This window comes from Python bivittatus, unplaced genomic scaffold, assembly GCF_059951505.1.
Source record: "Python bivittatus isolate LINGU-HERP-01145 unplaced genomic scaffold, Pbiv_v1 ctg000030_np1212, whole genome shotgun sequence".
Taxonomy (NCBI): domain Eukaryota; kingdom Metazoa; phylum Chordata; class Lepidosauria; order Squamata; family Pythonidae; genus Python; species Python bivittatus.
The window spans coordinates 3,531,095-3,547,994 of NW_028277031.1; the positions used below are offsets into that span (position 1 = coordinate 3,531,095).

The 16,900-nt window shown below is 43.2% G+C and overlaps 1 protein-coding gene across 1 annotated transcript in view; it reads right to left on the minus strand.

Annotated features, from left to right (window-relative positions):
- LOC103056519 (lipase maturation factor 1-like) overlaps positions 1-16,900 on the minus strand; it is a 116,453-nt gene that overhangs the window by 46,558 nt on the left and 52,995 nt on the right. Inside the window, exon 3 of the mRNA XM_088152774.1 lies at positions 3,917-4,084. Coding sequence (XP_088008900.1) covers positions 3,917-4,084 — 168 coding nt within the window. The remainder of the gene's footprint in view (positions 1-3,916; positions 4,085-16,900) is intronic.

Consider the following 16,900-nt stretch of genomic DNA (forward strand, 5'->3'; position numbering starts at 1 on the left):
AGCATCTTCAGACTGCAGCTGGCTCAGATCTGAAGTGCTAATGCCATGTTTTATTTTATTTTATATTACTGACTGGATGTTCTGTTTAGGTAAGCCTCGTCTTTATCTCAGTGAAGCACCAGTTTAAGAGATGAACTGTGGAGAGGCATGATTGTTATTGCTTGATTATCTGTTCAGTTGGAAAGTCCGCCATCACTGGGAATGGCCATTTGAGCGATGGCCTCATTGTGTAATTTCTCCCTTCAGCAGCTCCAGGGGAGGCATCTCCTCTCTCCACCATTGCCCCCCTCCAAAGAACTCCCTCCCCCACCCCCGAGGGGCAATGCCCACTGCAGCATGTGCCACCCAGGAGAACTTCTGCCCCTGATCTTTTCTTGCCTCCCCTCAGCATTTTTCTACTCTCCCCCCGCAAAACTGCTCCTGCAGCAATTGCATTTCAGTCCATTCCTGGGACCGAACACTCCCATTTCATTCTGCAGCTGGACCAGACAGGCATATTGTGGTTCAAGGATAAACCACGATTCTGTGCATGGAATAGTTCGTGCACAACCCGTTTTGCTCATCCCTTGCACGAAGCAGGCCAGCTGTTGGTTTAATTTTACCGAATTTCATTTTTCTGTTTGTTTGTTTAAGGAGGGGACCATTTGGGGCCAGTCCTAGTGATGTCCCTGGGCTCTTGAAATGACTTATAATTTGGCCTTTGCATATCATTTTGTGTGCTCGTTTTGGTAGACTAAAAGGGTTACTTTTCCTGAATATTTTCATTGCAATGCTTTGGCAAAATCAAACTTTCCAACATGCATTTTTAAGGGGCCACTTTTCTACTACACCAGTCTGATGGCATTTAAACCTGGTTCATCTTTCTCATCATCACCCATCACCACTGAACTTCGAAATTCAGATGCACCAACATCTAGATCAGGGCCAGTTTGCAAGTTTCACATATGGAAGCAGTAGCACTGAAGGACAGCAGAGGAGCTCAAGCAGAACTGGCAAAGATTGTAAGATCCTGGGATTTAACAACTGAAAAACAGGGATTATGGAATAAATCAGCACTTTTCCCCCAAATTATTGGAGTATTAGGAGCTATAACAATGGAAATGTCAGAACAAATGACAAAATAAAACGATCTGACCTCACTCATTTTACATTGTACAGTTACATGTACAAAAAACAGGTTTGCTTGGAACTCCGTATAAATTGCAACAGTGGACAATCTTTAAGCTTTGGGAGAAAGTTTGAACTGACCCTAAATTACCAGGCATTTGCTGAGTACTCATCAGAAGAGACAATATTAATAACAGCAACAATAACAACAGCAACGGACAATAACAATACACTATCCCAGATCCTTGGGAAGGACTCGATAAGTGGATAAAAATGCCAAATCCAGTCTAAACATCTGGCTGATGGTGCGACCAACCAACCACCACCATCATCATCATCTTCACCATCATCATTTAATAGTGATGATGATAGAAATTACTGAAAATAAACTGAACAAGACCAGGAATCGATAACGGTTACATACTGACACTATTAAGAGGAAACGAAACAGCAGCAAAGGTAGACTTTGGAAATCAAAAACTGAAACAGTGAATCGCGTAATTCGCGGATGCTGCAAAACTGCTCAGACAAGTATAAACAACATCATTGCCGAGTAGCCACAGGAACAACTGGCATTTGTGCAAAATGATACTTTCTGAGTCTTCCAGATGTGATAAGATCACAACGCGGAGAAAGTTGTTGACAACGATGTTAATTTTTTACGGGATTTTCTCATATGAACTGATTGCCACCTAGGACACAACACTCCAAATATAAATATAATCAAAAAGAAAAGAGTAATTTTGGTAGATGCAGCAATACTTGGGGGCAGGAACACAGAGGAAAAAGCACTGGAAACAATCACAAAATACAGAGAACTAACTATTGAAACGGGTAGATTATGGAGAAGATCTTGTGAAGTCATCCCTTTAATGCCTGGCGCGTTAGGCAGAATTACAAACAGATTAAACACATTTTTACAAGAACTAAATATTTTGACTATATCATCTCTGGATTAACAAAAAAACCTACCTTGCTGGGCACATGTTAGATCTTAAGAAGTTACTTGGATAATTCCTAAGTTCCTGGCTGAAACCTGAATGTCCAAGAATACCAAGAGAGATAAGATTCTCTTTGTTTGTTCTTTGCCCTGTGTTATTCCTTGGTGAATAAAAACTAGCTAGCTAACTAGCTAACTAACCCGAGCTCTTTTCTCCACCACTTTGCTCTTGAGACATTAGTCACGGAAGAATACATGAAGAGTAAATGTCCACAGATGCAGAGATGTGCTGGAGTCTGGACTGTGGGCAAAAGAGAAGGCACCAACTTGACAAACCCACATTGGAAGCCTTCTTTTTCTTGAATTAAACGCTAAAGGGGATTCCAATTTTATATCTGCCTATACTAAAGCAAGGTTTTTTGTGTGTATGTGTGCATATCACTCTCTCTCACACACACACACTTTATAAAGCAAGGGAAGAATTTGTTCCTTAGACCTGGAAACATGCATACTTCTCATAAAACCCCATTTCGCACACACATTTTGGAAGCAGAAAAACTTACTCCTTTATGTGAAAGCATGTGTGTGAGTGTGTGTGTGTGTGGATGCATGCACAATGTGCATGCAATGGAGGTGAGTTAGAAGAGTTTTGGCCCAACAAATTTTGCCTGGGCCTGCTGAGTAACCTGGCAAAATGCAGTTAACCAAGCTTAGCCCCCATGACTCCAGTATAACACTTACAAAATGCCTAATAAAACCTTATAATCTTGAAAAGCCAAATCAAGTGGGATATTGACATTAAAACTCTATTGTTTCCCTGTGGAGCTGAGGTTCTGCCAATAACAGTCATTTTGAATGAAGAAAAGAACAGTAAATAATCAATAAACAGAAGTGTGTGAGTTAAAATCCTCCAACTGCCAAAGAGCAACACTGGGACTTATTCTTGTTTGTTAGACTCCTTTGGGAAAGAAAGTCAGTTACTAATTGCCATCCATCCATTAAATGTTAATTAAGGAGCAATAAGAGGAATGTATTTAGAAGCAGACCATTACAAGCCGGGTACTGTAGACAATTTCTCTTTTCAGAGTCGGGCAGATCTTTGGTTGAAACTTTGTAAACATGTAAACATCTATTACAGCAAATAGAAGTCCTGCATCTGAGATTCAGGGATTTGGGGTTTGTTTGTTCTTAAATGTTTATTGACGGATTATCCCAGAAAGCACCTCGGAGGGTTTCACCACGGGGCCCCCACGTAACCTCAGCTCAGTAACTGAGGACGTGCATGGCATGCAAAACCCAAAATACATTTTAAAAACTAGCATCAGCCACCGAAAACTCAGAAGGATCAGAAGAAGGATCAAAACCGGCAGTGGTGTTTCTATGCCCCTAACTTTGGTTCTATGACAACAGGTCTTCTCACTCGAGGGAAACAAGCACAGAACAACAGTTTCAATGGAAGGGTTGAATTGTGGAGTTCTTGGTGTTCTCTGAGCTTGGCTGTTTGCTTGCAGACGCTTCATTACCCACCTAGATAACATCAATGAAGTAACATCAGTGCCTGATCATGTCACCTAGTTGGGTAATGAAACGTCTGCAAGCAAACAACCAAGCTCAGAGAACACCAAGAACTCCATAATGACCAGTTTCCCCATGGTCTGTTGTTTGGATCACACTTTGGGTCTTGTGTTTACTGCATTTGGCCCCTGGAAAACCTCTCTAAGGTCAATCAATTGGTGTATTTAGCAGACTCATCCCCTTTTTAGTTTTGTGCACTGTGAGAATGCAGAAAAAGGGTTAAATCCAAACCAGGCTCTCCCTGTTGTGTGAATGCCCCTTTGGCTGGAGGAAGGAGCCTTTATTTGCTCTCACCTGGAAGAAGATCTGTAGAACGCCGTGGATCAGGCACATGCGCCTCCCGAGGAAGACAAAGAAAGGCACTATCAGCTCAATGAAATGGTTAAAGAGCGTCTCGAACGCATGGAACCACCAGGGCGAATGGTGCATGAAATAGGCCACAGGATTGGGAACAGGCTGGGTCTGGAAGAGAGAAAACAAGATGAACAGGACGGAACCAGGGCCGCCAAAGGACATTTTGGGTTTAGGATTACTTTACTTTTCCACATTTCGGTGCTCTACAAGCCCCACAATTGCGAACTAGATGTTGTTCTTTTACAATAGTATTTTATTAGCCTTTGGTTCCTCTATGTGTGCCTCTTCTCTCTTCTAAGAAGAAGAGCAGTAGAGAAATAAAGTAAAAATTAAACCGAATATTCTTCTCTCCCTCCTTACCTGAAGAATGTAGTGAAGCGATTAAGGTGTTTGATGCAGACTGGGAAACCCAGATTTAGGTCTCCACCAGATCGTGGCATTTGGGCAACCTGGAGCCATTCATACCTCATGGGGAGAGAACGTGAGATCCCTCCCAATATATACCAAAAGGAGCTCCCAGAGGAAAAGTGAGATAGGAATGCAATTAGCAAAGAACATAAATAAAATAAATTGCTGTTTGTAGATCCCTGTAGACCAGGTTTCTCAACCTCAGCAACTTTAAGATGTGTGGACCTCAACTCCCAGAACTCCCCTGCCAGCTGGCTGGGGAATTCTGGGAGGTGAGGTCCACACATCTTAAAGTTGCTGAGGTTGAGAAACACTGCTGTAGACAGAGGCTGAGTTTACACAACTTATTAAACCTGGGATTCCTCTCTTCACTGACATGTAATGCCCAATACTTCACGCTACTCAGGTGGACAAGGGCTGGGCTTCCACAACAGACTGAACCTAAATGACCCACATCCCTGAAGCCTGGCTTGGGGTGTTGTGTGAGCTTAGTGACACAGGCACCCGGCCTGTGGCAGACATCCTGCTTGGCCGAGACCGACGGCAGACAGAAGCTGATGCTACGATGACTCCCTGCTCCTGCTGCTTCCTGTCCAGATCTGGTTTCATCTCCTCTGGATTCGCACCTTTTTTGTAATGAGCTGGCAGCCAGCGTCTCCCAGCATGGCTACCTTGTGCAAAAGGCAGCGGTGCGCCTGCTTGAAGTTTACCTTCTGCCAGGGGAGGGGTACAACTGAGGCTACACAGTCAACGCGGCCCCTGAAGGCCCCAAGTGGCCCCATTTGAAGGGTGGCAAGGGGGTCTTTTGTACAGAGAAAGTTTGAGGCCCTTGGTGACCGGTTGCTGTGATCTACCTACACTCTAAGGCAGTGTGTCTTAACCCTTGGCAACTTTAAGATATGTGGACTTCAACTCCCAGAATCCTCCAGCCAACATGCTGGCTGGGGGATTCTGGGAGTTGAAGTCCACATGTCTTAAAGTTGCCAAGGTTGAGAAACACTGCTCTAAGGTAAGTCGACTATACAGATGTGTAGTTTTCAGATCCTGTGTGGGTGCACACACTATACCTGTCAGCAGCACCTTTCCCACAGTTGGCCTGAATACCTGTCCATTGCTAACACCTGCTTCTCTGAATGCATGTCTGTGCCTATGATGTTTCATCCTAGGAAGGAAGGAAGGAAGGAAGGAAGGAAGGAAGGATGGGAGGGAGGGAGGGAGGGAGGGAGGGAGGGAGGAAGGAAGAGGAGGGAGGAGGAGGAGGAGAAGGAGGGAGGGAGGGAGGGAGGAAGGAAAGAAGGGAGGAAGGAAGGAAGGAAGGAAGGAAGGAAGGAAGGAAGGAAGGAAGGAAGGAAGGAAGGAAGGAAAAGGAGAGGGAGGGAGGGAGGAAGGAAGGAAGGAAGGAAGGAAGGAAGGAAGGAAGGAAGGAAGGAAGGAAGGAAGGAAGGAGAAGGAGAGGAAGAGGGGAGGGAAGGAGGGAGGGAGGGAGGAAGGCAGGCAGGCAGGCGTAAAGGCATCAGTGAGACTGCCCTCAACTCAGCTGCCAGGGCTCTCATGCTCACACATCAGGGCGTTGATGATATCTATGCTTCCCTGGGTTCACCCAGCCACCCCACAGCTTTCACGGCTTCTTATTTCCCCAACCTGGGTGCAGGCATTCGGCCACCGCAAGTAAACCTTACTGAAAGATGGGATCTGGCCTGAAATCCAGTCCCTTGCCGCTGGAAAACAGCGGAGAAGCGAAGAGTCAGATAACAAAGGCTGGGGAAGCAGGCATTTCAGCGTATCTAACACAAACTATATTCCCTAACAGCGTTTTCCAACTACTGACAGCAGAGCAGCGCAGGCTGGAAAGACCAATGATAATTGAAAGAGACGCAACACATCTTTAAACTGTTTGCAGCTAAAACGAAGAAAGAGATCCAAAATACAAGCCGTATGAGGGAAGAGGATTACGCCGTGCCCGAGAGCGAGGACTGCTTTCCCTCCCTCTGCCAAACACTGGAACTAATGCAGCGCCTTTATTAGCATAGCTGGAATTAATCATATTGTTGCCTTCTATTGGTTTTGGGCTGGATGGAATCCCCTTGGGACCAAAGACCGCATCCTTCCTTCCTCTGACAAAGGGGCAGGATGGAACAAGCTGAAGGGTCATGGAGCTCTGCCGAGCCCCTGCGCCAGGAGGTCAAGCGGTTCCTGCTTGGAGGTCAGGCACCCGGGCTGCTCACCCCCGTCCCAGCCCGGACTGGGGCTGGTTTGAGTTAGCCTCCGAGGCGGCTGGGCCAACATTTGCTGGGCTGATTGCTGCCAGACTGGAAAGAGAGGGAGCGCTATGCGCTCGCCAGGGCTGGGTGCCACTCAACTCAAAGCACACGTTGGATACATGCATCTGACCGACCGGTAAGGAGAAAAGGCACACCAGATTGCCCAGAGCTGAGCCAACACATTTCCTTCACTTCCCAAATCATCACATCCCTTATGTTTTTGCTCCAAGGGAGGCTGAGATTGAAAGAACACCAAGTTAGCATTCCTCCGTCGAGTTATCTGCCCGCTCAAAGGTGTTGAGGGGGAGAGCCTGTTCCTCTACGGCAGCAAATGATCAGGAGGAGTCGGGAGCCCCTGACGTCTTTGACTGGAAGGCAGAAGGTGCAGCTCGGGAAAGCGCCTGCCTTTTAGTAAAACGTGTGAGCTGGAAAAGATGCTCCCAGGATACCCCTGATTTGTTCCTCTAAGGCGGCAAACTAGGTGAGCAGAGGGCTAAACTTCAGAGAAACAGGAGAGAGAATCAGGTTCAAAAGCTCAAAGATTTGCAACACAGATTACACCAGAGGTCTGGGGCTGGGCAGGTAGAGAATTAGCACATTTTCAGGACTAGAAAATTTCATACACTGACTGGATGCTTCAAGGGCAGCACCTGGATTCCCCCCCCCACACACACACACAAAAGTAAAATATGCATTATGTTTGGTTGGCATGCAAATGTCAGATAAACTTTCAATGGATCATCAGTTAAAGTAGCCTTATCTAACCTGGCCTTCCAGCTGCATGGCCCTCCATGTTAACTGAGATATTGTGGAATTGCAGCGCGGCCAAAGACGGCACAAATGCATATTCAAAGATCTCTGTATGATTTGTGAGCAGAGAAGGGAGAAATGCTCCTGTGATTTCTCAAGGGCAGGATTTTCCCTGAGCAATAGTGGTAACATTGCTGCTGTTGAAGCAACAGAAAACATTCTTCTCTTGGGATGGAAGGGAAACAGACTAGAGACCCCCAGAAAGAGGGCTGAGCAACTCAAGGCGTTCATACACATCCATGACCAACTCATCACTTAATAAATGCAAGACACTATATACCATCCATAGGAATTTCACCGAAATATGTATATTTTGAATATAATTTTTATTAAGAATAATTACAATAGTAAAAACTAACACAAAGTAAACTTAGAGAAAAGAGAAGAGAATGGAAGGAAAGAATAAAAAGTGCAGGAAAAACGAAAAAGAAAGAAAGAAGAACAAGAAAAGAAACATACAAGGAAGTGACTTCCAACCTTCATTATACAACAAGTATAAACAGATTTAATAACTCTTCACCCCCTATAAGGTTAAACAGATCTCTCTTCATCCCATATCCCATCCCTTATCTATAAACAAATCCATAAAACATCAACTTTTCAATCCTGGTGTCAGCAAAAGTCCATAAAGGATTGCCAGAACATTGCTAGAAAAAAAAAAAAGTCTTATTTTAACTTTGATCAAATAAACCAACTTTATCATCCTTCCTTTTACTTCTAACAGTCTTAATCTTTAATTCAATCAAACACTGTTGTGGGATTTGATTTCTCTTCAATTCATCTTTATCCCATCACACAGATTTCTTCAAGGCTGTAACAAGCCTCTTTTATAGATCCAATAAGAAAACATTTTCCAGGTCATTCTCTTGGTTTACAAATTCATTTGTAACTTCAGCCAGTTTCTCTTGCATATCCAGTAAAGCGTCCAGTAAATCATTCTCTTGGCCTGTCATTTCAAGTGCCACATTCTGTCCTTTTTCTGTCTTCTCAGGTAAAATTTGTTCCACATCTGTCACTCCTTCATTAACATCTTTGGGACAGAGTCTCTCCATAGAAGCAGACGTCATTACTGACAGTGCCGATATTGTAGTTACTCATTTCTGGCTCTGTTCTTCAACAATCTCCTTTAATGTTTCTGATGTTATAAAGTTTTGTGTTATTTTGTACATGCCAGTAATAATCGACATCAAGAACAGGACTGCATTTTTTTCCCCTTCTGCTTAAAATCTTTAGTCCCCTCTAGTGTCCAGTTTCTAAAATCATCACTTATCTTTTGTTATGACTTACAATAGCCAGGATAGCCAAAATAAGTCTGTTTCCCACAAGAAGCTGTTTATTTTTTATAGTTAATTCCAAAATCTTATAGTAAAAGTCAATATTCCAAATTTATCTGGATCCTTAATCCATTTATTAGATCAAAATCTTATTTAGCTTTTTGCTGTTTATTTCAAATTTGGTCTTCGCTGCAGTCGTCAGCTCCGCTTTCGCACAGCCATCTTCAGTTCGCCATACCTCCCCCAAAGTCCACCAAAATACTTTTTCTAATGCAAATTCTTTCATTAAACTGAATGAAATGTGATAGAGGAAAAGCAATAGGATGTGTATGCCCAGGTCTAATTAGGATTACAACTCTTATAATTCCCACTGGCCTCACTAGCTGAGATGTCCTGGAGTCATGCTCCCACGGGTCTGGAGAACCCAGTTAAGGAAAGGCTGATCCCAAGTTTACTACGGTGACCAAGCCTGATCCAATTGTGTGGACAGGTTCAGTATCAGTCATGAATCCTTCAGAATTGCACAGCTTCCTTTGGGGCTCAGGTCCCAGCAAATAAAACCTCGTCATGCTCAACGCCACTGCAAATGTGTGCTCATCTGACCCAGAATGTACAGGGTAGAGTCCGGTATTCACAAAAGCTTATGCCTTTTAATAAAACCTATTCGTGTGAAAAATGTGCTACAGGACTCCCGATTTATAACAAATTTCTGTGATATATACCAACTGAGTGAGTGAGTGAGCATGTACCGAGCAACAATATTTAGTAACTCTACAAATAATAATATCAGGACCGCAATCAGCTAATAGATAATACAGGAAGGAATCAGTTTGGAATTCTCCAAAGGCCAAGATGAAGCATTATTGGACTCATATTTCCCCAGTGCCTAAAATCTACCAAATTGCAGAGGACAGCCCATCGAACCTTGTCAAAGCAAGGCCACGTTTCATAGCAGTTCTGTTCACAAGATATGAAGCTGGTGTTTTTGGAATTCACCTTCTAAAATGGGGGCCAACCTGCAATCAGCTCAGCAGTCACATTCCTGGGTATGCAGTCTGGCAAGTCTTTTGGCATCGTCAAAACCAAAGTATAGCAAAACCTTGATTTAATGGATTCCCATTTAGTGGATTTTGAATGCAGTGGACAAACCTGGGCCCAATGGAAGTAGGTGGTACACAAAACTTTGCATGGATAGGTAGTCCAGACAACCCCTTGAAGAAGACCTGTCTATTGCAACTGAAGTATTTAGGACAGCATACTTTAAAACGCAAAAGAGAAAAAAACATGTTAAATTTACCTTATTTGCAGCGATTTACATCATTTACATACTGACATACACAAATGATGCAGATCAACACAAATGATGTCATTTTGTAATTTAATTTAGGGATGGAAATCCCCTTTCCCTGAATGGTCTATTAAATCAAGATTTCACTGTAACTGGGCAGAACCTTCAGTAACTGTTTTAGCCAGCATGACTCAGTTCGTGCTGGAAATAAAACAATTATCAACAACACGGAACAACTTGGAAGATCGGGTAATTGAGGGGGCCCCTCCTTCCCAGGCCACATGCTGGTTTTCTTACAGTGCCCCATCACGGGCCTCCCCAGAGTTCCCCCTTATCTGGAAGATTTGAGAGGGCATTGCAATATGGCTTCCATTAAGCCTTGAATGTCAAGAAAACCATATATGATTAACATCTAGATCAACTAGGAGCTATAGAAAATAGTGTTCCCACAGTCCCCAGATGTTGCCAAAACATATTCAGCAGCATTTCCCAGGGCTCAAACCTAATTTCTTCCCCATTTTTGATGCAAAGATGAAGGGAGGGTGGGGAGGCAGTGGCACTCTCGTCTTACCCCTTCTGGCATATCCCTTTCTCCACCCCCTTACTTCGGAAGATCAAAAACAATTGATCCTAAATTCTAGGGGACCCTGGGTCCAATTCAAGAAGAAGACCCATGAAATCTAGTATTCCAGCCCTCAGGTTTGGTTCCTGCCCATCATTAAAACTGAACATGACACATGGGGGGAGGGAGGGGAAAATGTCATAGACAAGTCGTTGCCCCACCTTGTAGGGATGGGACAGATTAATTCCTGCAACTTTCACAAGAACGTTTATTTTTTAAAAGCTTATTTTCCCTTTTACAAAAAGTGTTTGCTAATTAACCAGGGGACTCCTTGAAGGGAAGTATCAAGGTCTTTCATCCATTAATTTAATGTGGCCTTTGGAAGTGTGCCAACATACAGCAGCCAGAATTAAATATATCTCCCTTTTCACTTACAACTTTTTACAACTTTGCACTATGCCAACAGAAGTCCAATAACAACCTGGAGATGTGAAACTATTATGTTTGCATTAAGTACACAGAGAAATCTCATTTGGGGGGTTGCCTGGAGGAGGGCTAGAAGGTGGTTCGTTGGTAATGAAATGTTAAAATAATTAAGCCTCTAGAGAGACTTTCCTTCTTTTTATTTATTTCCAAAAAAAGAGGCCTGACACATCAGTATTCAGTTGGAGGAAAAGCACGCCAGAATCGGTTGGAGCCGGGAGGGCCTGAGGAGGCGAGGAGGAATATCTGTGTGGCTCAGGTGTTGGTGCGACAGTACAAGGCCGGCCATTGCACACCACACCGCTTTCCCCAAAGGCCGAAGAAGCTTCAGGTATAGAATGCGTGTGTGTGCATACATTGGCAGGCTCATTTTTAATCCTTCCCTCAATCTTGTTTATGCAAAAGCCTTTATTTTAAAATGAGAAATAATTCTCCATTCACGTTAGGTACCTGCGGATTGCAGCGGAGGGCCTCTTTGCTTAATTCATGGAGATTTTTTTTAACATCTTCCTTCCAGCTTTAAAATAAACAAAAAATAAAGGGGTGTTGAAAGAACTTAAATTTTTGGCTTTGAAATATTACGGAGAACCCCTCTAATTATATGCATCTGCTTAGTGGCTTTTCGGCTAAGACCCAAAACGACGTTGAGTCCTACCACACAAGGACTTGTCCTGCATCTTCTCCTGGGTCCATTCCATCGACAGCTGTGATGGAATGGTTTGGTGAAGGCCGCACTCAGGGAGATAAGCATTTCCTTAGCCCCCAGCAGGAGCGTGGGAAGGTGAAGAGGACGAGACTGGCACCACCCCAAGGAATTCGCGGTGTTTGCTTGCTGGCTTGAGAAGTTTAGATTCAGTCTGGCGAGATTCTGTCTTGTGGTTGAAAGCTGATAAAAGCTATCGAACTAGACCTGTACTGTCTCGTGGGGTTCTTTGGGCTGAACCTGACATCAGCTCAGTATCAGTCGCTGTATAGCTTTGGGAGTCCAGCTTCTCACTTCCCTTCTGCATCGGTGTATTTCACCTGTACTTTGTCTAGCATCGGAATAGCTTTTTCTCATAGCCCTCTGTCGCAACTCACTTGGCCAGCAATTGGGCACTGACTGGGTGAACACCCTACAGGACGGGGTCTGTCTGGGGCTAAACCTAACCCCTCACCCCCAGGCTGACTGGGTCAACTGACCCTGTTTTGGTGTCCCCATGACAAACTAATTTCTAGCTACACATTTTTTGTTTCTTCTTTTGATTATTAACTTTCAACATTTATTTAGTTCATACATACACAATTAACAAAACCAACTTTAATCTTAGAGAAAAAGAAACATTAAAACATTAAAAATACAAACTAAGAAAAGAAAAAAGAAAAAATCTACCTTATATTTTATAATTATCAATAGTCATTGGTTTACTAATGAACTCACTTCTATAATATGAACTATACAAAATATTATTGTAAGATACCACAAAATCTCTGCCACAGTAACACACGACTGCATCCTTTGATTAGTAAAAAATAGTATATTTCCATAATAGATAAATCACACATTTCCAACAACCATTCCTTGTCATCTGGAATATCATATTTCCAATTTCTCAGTATGATTCTTTCAGCCACCCCCATGCTTGATACAACCATAATTCCTGATAAACTTTTAAATCTTTGGTATTTAGTTCAACATTACATTCACCCCTTAACAGGAAAAGATGTTCCCATAAATCTGCTTATATACATTAATACACTACCCCAAGAAGATAATGAATGATCAGATGACCATACATATGGGTCAGTGAGCCCTCAAATTATTTACTCCTCCAGCATAGAATGTGACTGATGTCCATCCTTTCAAATTCATTCTTTGGGGAGTCCAACATACCCTTAACTACAATTTTTTGATGAATCCACCTAAATCTCAGATTGTAATATTTTCAAGGACATGAATCCACTGATGGGACTTTATGGAAGATTCTAGTTCTTAGTCCATGTTTGTAATATCCCAGAAATGTCCGCTGTAAAAATATTCTTGAGCTTTTGATAAAGAGATGTTATGGATTTTAATTCTGTCATGGATTCCATCAAGTAAGAAGGTAACTCAGGTGCCTCTGAGGCAGCCAAAGCATTTGGTCCATATTGATCTGTTAGAACATGCTTAAGTTGAAGATACCTCCACTGGTTAAACTTGCACTCAGACTCCTACCAGACCCAGCACATGCCATTGCACTAAACTCTGGGATTATGTAAAAGAAAAATAGGTAAACCTTTACTGGATAATTCTTGTGTTTACTTCACTTGTGTTCACTTATGTTTGAATATGGAACTGTGCTTGAGTGTCATCAATGCTTTCATACAAACTGAGGGTTCTACAGAATCTGAATTACTTCCCTACTTCTATAACAAGCTAAATCAGCACTATATGACTATTCCCAAAGCCTTGGGTGCAGGTCCCAAGTCCCCTTCCCAACCTGAAATAATCACTTCGATCCTACAGCCACAATCAAATTCCATGGTGGCCATGACTGGATTCGGATCCTAGCAAATCTCTATAAATTTATTTATTTAAACAATTTATATGGCCGCCCAATTCACTCATGGTGACTCCAGGCGGCTTACAGGAATAAAAATTGCAAATACAAAGCCCATTCTAACCCCCATCCCTCTGGTGACAACAATACATTTACACTGCCCATCTGATGGGCTCCAGGTCGACCTGGGATCCCCAGGCCTACTGGCAAAACCATGTCTTCAGGGCTTTGCGCATCAAGGTGGGGGGCCAGTCTTATCTCTGCGGGGGTGATGTTCCACAGGGAGGGAGCCACCACAGAGAAGGCCTTTCTTCTCAGTCCCACTAGATGGACCTCCTTAATAGGGGGACCCGTAACATACCCTACCTCCCCGATCTGGTGGGTCGGGCAGTGTCAGGCCTAGCCCAAGGAACTCCAAGAGACAATGCCAATTCAGTCCAGCAATGCATATTAGCTACAACCTCTAGCAAGAATCTTCCCAGACTGAAACCCCAGATCCCAAAGTCAGCCAGCCACAACAGTGTGAATTCCTCAGGGAGGTGCCAGTCTCACCCTCTTGTTCCTCCCACGCGGTTCTGGCGAGCTGAGAAAATGTTTATCTCCCTGAGCCTGGCCTTCATAATTCCATTCCATCACAGTCAGATGAAACTGGGAAAAGGCTGTCCTTCAAATAACCTTCAAATTGTTTTATGGGCATGTATGTTTGTGAGTGTGAGAGAGATTTAAGGCATGTGGATAGGCAGGAAGGAAAGGGAAACCTCTGCCACTATCCCTTCCCACGCCCCCACCCTCCTTTATTATTTCTTCAGGTGAAAATTAAATGTGACGGAGAGGTGGCAAGTCAGTTGTCTTTCTGCATCTTTTTTGTCTAGATCCAATCCCCCATCACTTTATAGGTGGATCTGCAGATGCCATGTCATATTTGGCCGAGAAGGGACTCCCACCAAGATCCTTCTGTTCTTGGCTTCACTTCTCCTGCTCCTTTTCAAGCTAGACCTGGAAGGAAATTGAACCAGTGGGTTACTTAATGCCCTATTTTAATTCAAGGAGACTGGATGCTGGACAACTTTCCCTCCTTCTCATGTATATCTAAATTCCCCAGGTTTAAGAACTCTGTTAGGAACAGAGTGCCCAATTGGATGAGTTATAGTATATTCTAGTTTTGCCCACCATTTTAGTATTTTTGTTAGTTTTCAATGTTATGTGTTGTTTTCTGTTGCATTTTGCCCTGTTGTTGATGATTTCTGTATGCTGCCCAAAGTCGTATTGTTGGAGGTGGGCAGTCATATAAATGCTCAAATAAATAAACTGTAAAATCATCATAATTGTTACTGGGATGGGAGGAGAGCTCAGAAACCATCGCTTTTCCGAAATGCCCTGTTTATGCCCATCACGACCATCCTCTGCATTTCCAATGCATTCCATGCCATCTTCCCCCTCAAGCCCAATTTATTGACACAGCTAATGCAGAAAAAGCTTTGGCAGCCCTTGCTTTGAACACTGAGAGGGTGTCACAAACATCACCTATTTATTCTGGGCATTCCTGGGGAAGCAGATCTAAAATTACACCAGAAACCATGGATTCATTCAGACTATTTGTTTACTCAGTATTCTTGCAAAATATTTAAGCGTCGGCAATTGCTCTGGATTGTTATGACTCCATGTTTTGCTGTGACCCCCCTCCCAGCCTCACCCCATTAATTGACAGACCCCAAATCACAGGGATGGCTCCATTTTGGCCAAGGTTTTGGAAGCACAAGGCACGGCGAGTGAAAGGCCATCACACTGTAATGCCCTCCCAACAGCTGTTCTGGGGGCAAATACAGAAGGGTTCCCTACTAGCCACGATTGTGCCCTTGTGGGGACGACCCATGGAATCTCTGGCCCAAGTCGTGCCTTCTATGAGGACGCAAGGGCCATTTTACACTCCCTCTTTGGCGAAGTTATTTTTTTACGGGCCCGTCCAAGCAGCTCATTTTGCTTCCTTGAACGTGGCAAAATCTGGCTGTATTGTCTATAAAACTCATCGTGCCTTGATAGCCTCAATGGTGCAGTTATCATTTTATGTTTCTATTTTATTCATCTGAAACAGAAAATTTTATTTACTTTATTAAAATTTGCAGAATTCTGGTCAGTGACTGAAATGACTACTTAACCAACTAACTACAGAAATTAGAACCCAAAAGTCTCCTGTCACTGTCAGAAGGTAAGGAACAGCCACAAGTATTTTTCACTGTCCCCTATTTTCAAGTTTCCACTTTAACATTAATGCAAAAAAAAAAAGAAGACATTTAACATTTCTTCTACAATGGAATAGCTATCAATCTCCAATCAGGGAGGGGGAAACAGGTCCAGTTCTCTTTGCAGAGTCTTCCCAGCCGCCTTCAAAAGTTTGGCAACCATTTTCTCTGTCTGATTTATTTTTGGGCAGTCATAAATATGAGGCATGGAAAAAGCCAGCCAAAGAATAACAGGACGAAAAATCACAGGGGAGTTTACTTAGGGGAAGCCAACGGCTCGTGCCCCTGTTTACCCTGCAACAGTTTGGGGTCTGGATAATTTTCACCCAAGAGTTCAGTAAAGTGATGGAAGAACAGTAGATTCGTTTATAAAAGTGTGCTTCACAAAGAGCAAATTGTACCGTTAGGAACCCGCTACCTTGTTCAACACTGAATTCCCTGATCTGGAACACTGCTTAATTTTAAAGCCAGCTTGCAAATGAAAGAAGCAGGCTGGCTGGGGCGAGACGGGGAGCCAGTATGAAAACAAACGCTGTTGGCTCTCTAATTTTAAAGAGGCTTTCATTAAAATCTAAGGTCATCTCTCTCAAATAAGGCCACTGCAACGGCTGCTATTATATAAGTGAGATTATTAAATGGAGTTGCTATCCATTTGTAATGTTTATGGGTTGATTTTAATTTTAGGATTAAGGATGTACTATGCATACATTGGGTGTGTACTATTAATCGATGGACTATGGGTACAGCAACACCTTTTTTAAAAAGCCGAAGAAGCCTATATGAACAGAGCTTGTCTTCGTGGTTGGTAATGCCAACAGGGTTCTCTTGAAGTTGTATGCGCAAAGACCACAGCAAAGATATTCAGATGCCACGATGTGCCTCTATCTATAAAGATCAGCGCACGGTCGTTCTTAGTTGGTAGAGCGATTGTGTGGTTGGTTCCAGTAATGAATGAGACCCGTACAAAGATCAGAATTGTGCACACAATGTTTTACCCTATAACTTTCTATGGATGTGAAGAAGCAGAATAGAAAGAGTACTGACGTTCTTGAAGTTTGCTGCTGGAGGACTCTTGAGAA